The sequence below is a fragment of the Octodon degus genome, unplaced genomic scaffold (assembly GCF_000260255.1).
Source record: "Octodon degus isolate 3935 unplaced genomic scaffold, OctDeg1.0 scaffold00061, whole genome shotgun sequence".
In the NCBI taxonomy this organism is placed as follows: Eukaryota; Metazoa; Chordata; class Mammalia; order Rodentia; family Octodontidae; genus Octodon; species Octodon degus.
Window position 1 is genome coordinate 2,615,971 of NW_004524637.1, and position 8,918 is coordinate 2,624,888.

General features: G+C 45.1%; 1 protein-coding gene across 2 annotated transcripts in view; it reads left to right on the plus strand.

Moving 5' to 3' along the window:
- Positions 1 to 1,625: 1,625 nt before the first annotated feature.
- The window catches only part of Morc3 (MORC family CW-type zinc finger 3), a 54,988-nt gene continuing 47,695 nt past the window's right edge, over positions 1,626 to 8,918 (plus strand). Inside the window, exon 1 of one of the 2 annotated variants that reach the window (XM_004634358.2) lies at positions 1,626 to 2,330. In XM_004634358.2, coding sequence (XP_004634415.1) covers positions 2,292 to 2,330 — 39 coding nt within the window. In that variant the 5' untranslated portion in view covers positions 1,626 to 2,291. Of the gene's footprint in view, positions 2,331 to 2,363; positions 2,503 to 8,918 lie in introns of those variants that run through there. The other variant, XM_023718719.1, reaches the window with a different exon arrangement.

Below are 8,918 nucleotides of genomic sequence, written 5' to 3' on the forward strand. Positions count from 1 at the left end.
GAGAAAAACACAAGGAACCCCAGCCCCCTTCCCCTGCTCAATTCTGCTACTTCTGCAAAATGAGAACCCAAATATGCACCCAATAAATAACATAAAAATCCAGAGTGAAGTTTCTCTAGGTGAGGTAGCACATGCCTGTAAGTTCAGCAACTGGCTGAGGCAGGAGGATCAACATGTGTTCAAGGACAGCCTGGAGTACAGGGTATGTTCAAAGTCAGCATGGAATACACATCCAGACCCTGGCTAAACAACAAAAAACAAAGCAAAGCAAAGCAAAACAAAACAAGAAAACAGGGCAGGTATGGTGGCACACAGCTGTAATCTCAACATACTTGAGAGGTTGAGGCAGGAGGATCGCTGTGAGTTTGAGGCCAGTCTCAGTGACAAAGTGAATTTTGATCTGCACAGCAAGAACCTTTCTCAATAAGACAACAACAGTAACAACAGAAAGACTGTTGTTTACATTGTTTAGGGAAGAGGACTAGGACATATTTTTTCTTTTCTTTCTGTTTTTGAGACAGGATCTCACCATGTAGTGCAGGCTGGCCAATCCTACTTGCCTAATTGCCATCATACCTGGCAATTCAATTTTTTTTTTTTTTTTTTAAGACAGGGTCTTGCTGGATAGTTCAGACTGCTCTTAAACTCACAATGTTGCCCAGGCTGGTCTTGAACTTGCAGCAATCCTCCTGCCTCAGCCTCCTGAGTGCGGGGATTACAGGCATGGGCCACCATAGCCAGGTTAATTTTTAACCTAAGGGCTTTGCCCCTCCCCTTTTAATTTGAAACTGAGTCTTGATAAATTTCTAAACTGCCCATGCTGGACTCTAATTTTACATACTCTTTTTTTTTTTTTTTTTTGGCGGAACCGGGGATTGAACTCAGATCCTTGCGTTTGCCAGTCAAACGCTTATCCTACTGAGCCATCTCCCTGGCCCCTTACATACTTATTTATTTAATTTAATTTTGAAACAAAAGCAAAAGCAAGAACAAAAATCAGAAACAAAGACAGAAACAGGGCAACATACAACAGTACATGTTACAGATTTTCAAACCAATAATAGTTGATTAACAATGGTTATTATCTATTTTTATTGTCAACTCTGTTGTTCAGATTAACAGATATAGTTATGTAAGATTGGGCATATTGTTGCATATTATCACTTATTTTCAAGAAACTTTAAATTTTTGTCTTTTTTTAAAAAATATTTATTATTTTTAAGAGCAGAATGTATTTATTGTGGAAAAGAAAGCTTCTGTCCAAGAAAGGGAAAAAGCCCTCTGTCTCCAGCAGGTTGTCCCCTGGGCTCTAATTTTAGATCCTCCTGCCTCAGCCTCTCAAATTCTTGAGATTACAAGCCATTTCACCTGGCTATTGGAGGTAAGTTTTATGTTTTATTTGTTTTTTGGAGACAGGGTTCACTGTGTAGTATAAGCTGACCTTGAACTCGCTTATGTAGTCTAGGTTGCCCTTGAACTCATGGTGTTACTCCTGCCTCAGCCTCCTGAGTGCTGTGATTACAGGTGTGCACCACCGCATCTGGCTTTTATTTTTTATTTTATTCTTTTGCGGAACCGGGGATTGAACTCAGGCCCTTGCACTTGCCAGGGAAGCGCTTACTCCATTGAGCCATCTCCCCGGCCCCCTGATTTGTTTTTTTTTGGGGGGGGTTATATACAAAATGCATTACCTTTGTAATCAGAAAATTGTAACTGAGATTTCGGAAAACCTAACTTCTTTCCCTGCAGCATTTGGCAGCCCCTGCCAGACTCATTTCTGCACCCGCCTCACTTAGTCTAACACCGGGCTCGACGACGACACCGAGTAAATGCGCGGGAGCAAAAGGGCTCTATGAGGGTACAGACAACCAGATCATATTTTCAGGTAAATCCAAACAGCATATTAATTGTTTACTGTCCTCTATTTACAGACAATAGCGGACATAAAATGCTATTTTTCAATGCAGCCACAGTAAGTCAAGTGCTTCGAATACACTTAACCGTGGTCGCACAAAACCCGGAGGCAGGCCTCAAAGCCCACCCTCACCCGCAAAGTCCAGCTGCTTAGCCAATGGGCTCGCGCTTCACGCCTGCGCTCCACAAGCTAGCGGCCAGTACGCCCCGCCCTCCCTAGGCCTGCAAGTCACTGCCTGGAGGCGGAAACAAGTGGGCGGGGCCCAAAGTAGACCCGCCCCGGAAGTAGGCGGACCGCCGCACCCCCCTCAGATCGCCCCGCCGCCTTCCAGTCGGATTGTGACTGAGGCCGGTCCTGGCTTTGTAGGTCGCTCAAGATGGCGGCGCAGCCACCCAGCGGGATCCGCCTCAGCGCGGTGAGCAGCCGCGAGGGGTGGAGCAGGCCGGGTCCCCGGAGGGCGGGCGGGCGGACCAGCGAGGGGGGTGGCGCTATGGGCTCGAGAGCGGCGGCCGGGGCCGCGACGGGACCCGAGAAGGGGCGGCCATCTCGCTGCCGTCGGCGGGGCGTCTCGGTGGCGGCGGGCCGGGGTGGGTCCCTGGCCTCTGCCGAGGGTTCTGTGTCGACCTCGGACCTCGCCGCCGTCGCTCGGGGGCGAGGTCTTGGCGGCGGACCTGCCCGGCCGTCGGGCGCGGGGCTCGTTCACCGGCGGGGGCGGGGCCTGGCTTCGTGGGTGCGGGTCGCGGTCCGGGGTGAGGCTTGGGCGCCCTCAGCCCCCGCCGCGGCAGCGCCGAGGCTCAGGTCCCGGTCCCTGGCTCTCCAGCTCCCGGCTCGCGTCCGTTGCGAATTCTTGGAGCCCGCTCCGCGGCCCCGGCGTCGCCTCGGTGGAAGGGAGGGGTCGCAGCCTGGGGTTTTGGCTTCCCAGTCCTTAAAATAATGGGCGTGGTGTCCTCACCTGGGTACTTGTATCCTGAAAAGTTTGAGTAGCCGTTGGCGCTATTGACGTGCTTAGGCGAAAACCGACCTCTGCTCGTGCTTGAATACACGTTGTCGCCGCTTCTTTCGTTCGTTTACCCCGGAATCAGAATCGTTGCCAGTTCCCCTCAGAATCGCTCTGTAATGTTTTGTTGTTTTTTTTCTTCAACGTGGGGTCCGCATCTGTGTGCGTGTGCGTACGTGTATGTGTCAGTATGTGTGAAGTGATACCCGGTTTTACTTTCATTTCCTCGACTGCTTGGCAAGTGGAGCGATTTTTCGCATTTATTATTTTTGTTGTTTTTGGATTGCCTATTCATACCGCTTGCCCATTTTTATTACTTCCTTTTTTTCTTTTGTTTCCGTTTCGATTGAGCAGAGTTGTTTACATACCTCGGTGAAAGTCCTTAGGTTAGTGAGTGAGAAGATCTTTAGCGGAGCTGAAAGCGCAACTTCATCCCTTACCAGAATGGGCTGTAAACCTAGTGGATTATGGTTTCCCTCGCTTGCCTGAGTCTGGCTGGTTTCCATGGTTTTCAGTTAGCCTCAGATATTACAAAGTTTAGACATCTGCAGTTTGTCTTGTGGGGCTGGGAATGTGGTCCTGTAGTGGAGAAATCTGGAAGTGCAATGGTTTCTTACCTGGTTCTGCACTTCGGTTCTCCTTCACTTATTCTTTCCCTCCTCCAGTGTTTCTAGCTGTGGTTCTTCAATATGGAAGTGAGAAAGCAAGTGGAAAGAAAAGGGCTAAAACATTAGTCTTTAAGCTGGGAGTGTGCCTGGCTTGGGAAGAACTTGTCTGGCATGGGTGTGACCTGGTTTCCATCCCCAGCACTGCAAAAATAAAACCAAAAATCAATCTAGAGATGTGTATGTGAAGTCTGTCTCGATGCAGCAGCTGTCTCTGCTCTTTGGGGTATATGGGTTGTTTGGAACCTCATTGATAGGCCTCTGCTGTGTACAGCTTCTGGACAGAATTGCCATGGCTCTCTGCATTTACTTTGGGACAGGAGTTGGCACATTGCAGCTTATGGGCCTGATTCAGTTGGATGCTTTCTGTGTGGCCTGTGATACGGAATACAGAATTTCATAAAGTTTTATTGGAACACATCAGGTGTGCAGGTGTGCATTTATTACCTATACAGTAGCTTTCAAATGCTTGGATTAAGAGAGCATCTAAAAGTTAAACAGTTTGCATTTGTCAAAAACCATAGAATTTAGGGCCTGAAGGGTGAATTGAATATATAAAAACTTCAGTTAGGGCATTTTATTCTCCTTGTGTTGAGAATTGAACCTGAGACCCTGGACGCGCAGGGCAAGTGTTCTATCACTGTGTACAAAATTTTAAATGTCATTTAGGAGGTATTGAGATTTCATTTCAGAGTGTCCAAAACTTGTTTTTCCTTCCCTCTTTTGAGACAGACTCTCACCTTGTACTTCAGGCTGGCCTTGAAATCACTGTATCCTTGGGCTCAGATCCTTAGCTATCCAACTTCCTGCTTCCGTCTCCAGAGTGCTTGGATTACAGGCATTCACTATCACAGCCAGCAGTGCCATTTTTTGTGTGTAGATGTCCTCCCAAAGCCTCATGTACTTTCATATGGAGATTTTTTTTTTTTTTTCTTTTTTGGTACCAGGAATGGAGCTCAGCACTTCCCGTGTGCCAGGCAGGCACTGTGCTGCTGAGCTACATTACCAGCTGCCATTTTTTGTGGTTGAATTTTTTTTCTTTCAGAAGTCCTGCTGTAGGTTTAGCTATGAAGCACGCTTTTACCCCCTCTGATTGCATTACTTTATGGGTGCTTCTTATTCTTTATTTTTTAATTGGATTTTATTGGTACATTTTAGATATACACAGTGATCACATTCATCATAGTACTCTTTATTCTTAAATGTGCCAATAAGGTACTATGATTATATTTTCTATATAGCTTATTTGCCCTAAAGTTAGTAATTGACTTATAGTTTACTTAGTTTAATGTGTACTGACCATTAATCCAATTCAGATTTTCAGAAAAGCCGGAGAATCTTTTTCCAGATATGCCCAGACACACCCAGTATTTTGTCATTTGAGAGTCACTGGCTTGGTTTTGGTTTGGGGACATCCTATTAACATATTTTGGAACTTTTCTTCCTCCTTTCCAGTCTCCCCAGCTCAGCATTCTTTGTTTTTGTTTATTTATTTATTTTGTGTGTGGCCAGCTCAGCCCACCAGGGGGCGGGCGGGCTGGCATGTGGTGCTGGGGGATTGAACCCAGGTCCCTGTGCTTTGCTTGGCTTAGCTTGTTCTAAGTAGGTGTTTTAGACCACTGAACCATCTCACCAGCCCCAGCATTCTTTGTTTTTGGATTTGGTCTGTCACCAAGAACCATAGCTCAGTGACTGGGCCCAAGGTTTGGAGTTTTGGGCTCCTTGCTAGTCCTGAATAATCTATAACAGACGTTACCTCAGGCAAGACATTTAACCTATTTGTATTCCAGCCTCCAATCTGAATTGTGGACATAATAATCTGCCTCTCTGTTACTTTTTGCTGGTTTCTAGGACAAAATACCCAACACCTAAAATTAAAGAAGGAAAGGTTCATTTAGCTTACAATTTGTGGAGGTTTCAGTCTGTAGTCGGCAGGCTCCCAGGCAGAATGGCACATGGTAGAGGGCAGCAAATCATGGTAGAAAACAGCCAAGAGCAAAGGGAAGAGCAGCAGCTCTGGCTTTAGGCCAGACCTTTTCCCTTTGTAAACCAGCTGCCCTGGTCCTGGGGTTATGGCACTCACACAATATCCATGCCTCCTCTTGCCCAGGATAAGGATGTTTACAACTAAGAACCCTGGCTCTCTGCTGAGTTACTTAATTAAACTCCTAAACTTCTCAAGTTGACACGGTGTATCAGCCAGTACAATCCACCCCTTGTCAAGCAGACATTTCCTTAAACCAGTTTCCAGGTACATAGACATGCTTATTAATATTTTACAAGTTGAACGTTGTGTTACATTAGAACCATGACATTTTGCCCCTGAGCACCCCTTCAAAGACTCAGGCACATCCCTTTATGCAAAAGGCATTTTAGTCTTATCTCTAAGAGCTGCCAAAGTCCTAACGGTTTTAGCATTGCTGAAAAGTCCAAGTCCCAAGTCTCCTCCAAGATTTAAGGCAAGCTCTTAGCTGTGAGCCCCTGTACAAATGAAAAGTTCAACACTTCCAACATTCAAAGGTACAAAATAAACATGACCATTCCAAAAGGTATACATAACATGATACAAACCATTGGGAGCAGAACAAGTCCAAAATCCAAAAGGATAAATATTAAGTCCTGTAGTTCCATGTAGAACATCTGAAGCAACCTGTAAAGAGTTGTAAGGTCCAAAAGCCTTACATGGCTCCACCCCTACAGCACTTCTGCTGCTTTTTCCCATGGCTTTTCTCTGGAGCTGGCTTTGCTGCTTCCTTGCAGCTTTTTTCAGACAATACAGGCTGCTGGCTTTTTCAGACTTTTGGAATTTCCATAGAATAGGCTTCTCATAGCTTTACAGGGTTACTATGTGACCTCCCTCTCAGGGGCACATTGCCTGGCTTCCCAGGTCCTCTGAAATCTAGGTGGAAGCATTATTAATGTCAGAACTCCTGCATTCTGCATGTGCCTAAAACCAATGTCATGTGGATGATGCCAACATCTGTTGCCAGCTGGAGCAGTAGCCAGGCTTTCTTCACTCTTGGCTGGAGGGATCTATTGTCTGGATTGGTGAGCACTCTGAACATGATTCCTAGGAACAAATTCTCTGCTGGTGCCATTCTGGAATCTGGTATGGCTGCTGCCTTCATTTTAGAACATGGGGCTCAGCAGCTTTCTTCTCAAGGCGAAGTTCCCTCACCCTTGCAGTTCTGTGACTGCAAAGGGTGAGAACCTACCACCTCTTGTGATACCCTCAGGACATCTTTTCTGGTCTGTTCCTCCTGGACAGTGGAGATCTCAGCTCTATCTTTGCAGTCCATAGTCTTCCTGGTGCTTCTTTTCTGGCCAAACTCACGTTTTAAATCTTGCTGGGCTTTTTGCTCAAGTCTCAACATAAATCTGAATAAAAGCCCCCAACAATAACCATGCCACTGCCCCAACATTCAACTGCTGTGAGATTTCTTTTGCAAGATTAACTCATCCAGTGTGCTTAACCTCAGTCTTAGGCAAAGTCTCTGGACAGGAGCAAAATGCAAAAAACTTTCTGCCAAGCCATAACACAAATCATCTGGAATACACCAACCAATGCAGTCCTTCCCAGCAGAAACCTCCCCAGCCTGGTCTTTACAGGCAGGCTTTCTATCAGTATTAGGTTTTTTGAGCTCTGAGCAGAATCTCCTATACAAAAGAACCGAAGGCATTCTAGCTCTTCTCTAGTAGGCGATATCTCGAAACCTTTCCTATCTCTCTTCATAAGCCATTTCCAAAAGCTCTTGAATCAACAACATGGTCAGATAGTCACAGCAGTAACCCCACTTCTCTGGTATCCAATTTTGTCTCAATTACTTTTCTCCTGTTGCTGGGACAAAATATACCCGACACCCAAATTTAAGGAAGGAAAGGTTTATTTAGCTCATGGTTTGTGGGACTTCAGTCTATTACTTGGCTGGCTCCCAGGCAAAGCGGCACATGGCAGAGGGCAGCAGTTCATGACTGGAGAAAACAGCCATGAGCAAAGAGAAGGGCAGCAGCTGGGCTTCAGGTCAGCCTCTCTCTCTTCCTTATAAACCAACTACCCTGGAGTTGGGGGTATAGAACTCATACAATGTCCATGCTCTCCTCTTGCACAGGATGAGGATGTTTACAACTAAGAATCCTGGTTCTCTGCTGAGTCAGTTAAACTTCTAAACTTTCTCAAGTTGACACAATATATAAATCAGTACACTTACCTTAAAGGATTATTTAATTTTTTTTTTTTTTTTTTTTGCGGAACCAGGGATTGAACTCAGGCCCTTAATGCTTGCCAGGCAAGTGTTTATTCTACTGAGCTATCTCCCAAGCCCCTTAAAAGGATTATTTTAAAAGTTAAATGAGCAAGTACGTAGGACTACAGTGATACTTGCCATTATTATTATTATTATTATCATTATTATTATTGTTATTATTATTATTGGTGGATCACATCCTCTCCCAAAACTTAATTTCCTGAGAAAAACATAGGTGAAAAATTATGACATTTTTCTCAAGATAATGTTCATGCCAACCTTGTTCTTTTTTGATGTATATATTTTATTTTATATATATACATATATATGTACATATATACATATATATATACACATATATAATTATATATATATTGCTCCAAATGCCTTCAGGGCATGTTTGGCTGGCTTGAGTTGTGGGGATCGAACCACTGCAACCTGAGCCTAACTGCTTTGTTGAAGCAGCCACTTAAAGAACTGAGCTAAGGGGCAGGCCCCCTGATGTATATATTTTTTAAAAGTCTTATTTATTTGGTACAGTGTCTCACTACACAGCTTGAACTTGTAGTGATCGTCTTGTCTCAGCCTCCCCAGCGCTGGGATTATAGGCATGCACTACCACACCTGGTTTTGGTGGCCAGCCTGGTGGGCTTGGGGTTCTGGGTCCAGCACAGCATGTGGTACCAGGATTGAACCCGGGTTCTTGTGCTTGTTGTATATTGTTGAGCTATCTTCCCCAGCCATTTGATGTATATTTTGTTTGGTTTGGGTTCTAGATTAGAAATCATTTGTCAAGATTTTTTTTTTTTTTTCTTATTTAGTACAGGGTCTATAGGGGCTTACTACGTACATTGGACTCTTAGTGATCCTCCTGTTTTCAGCCTTGTAAGCGCTGAGATTACAGGTGCGTGCCACCATGCCCAGTCTCAGTGGCCATCTCAGTGCGCCTGGGGATGGGACTGGCAGGGCATGTCAGGAGTTTAAAGACCTGCCTTACTGTTTGATAGAGTGTGTATGTTACATTTTTAGGTTACAGCCTGGAAATGTAAGTCCTTAAGATCTGGCATGTATATAGCAGATACTTAAAGATACTTTGT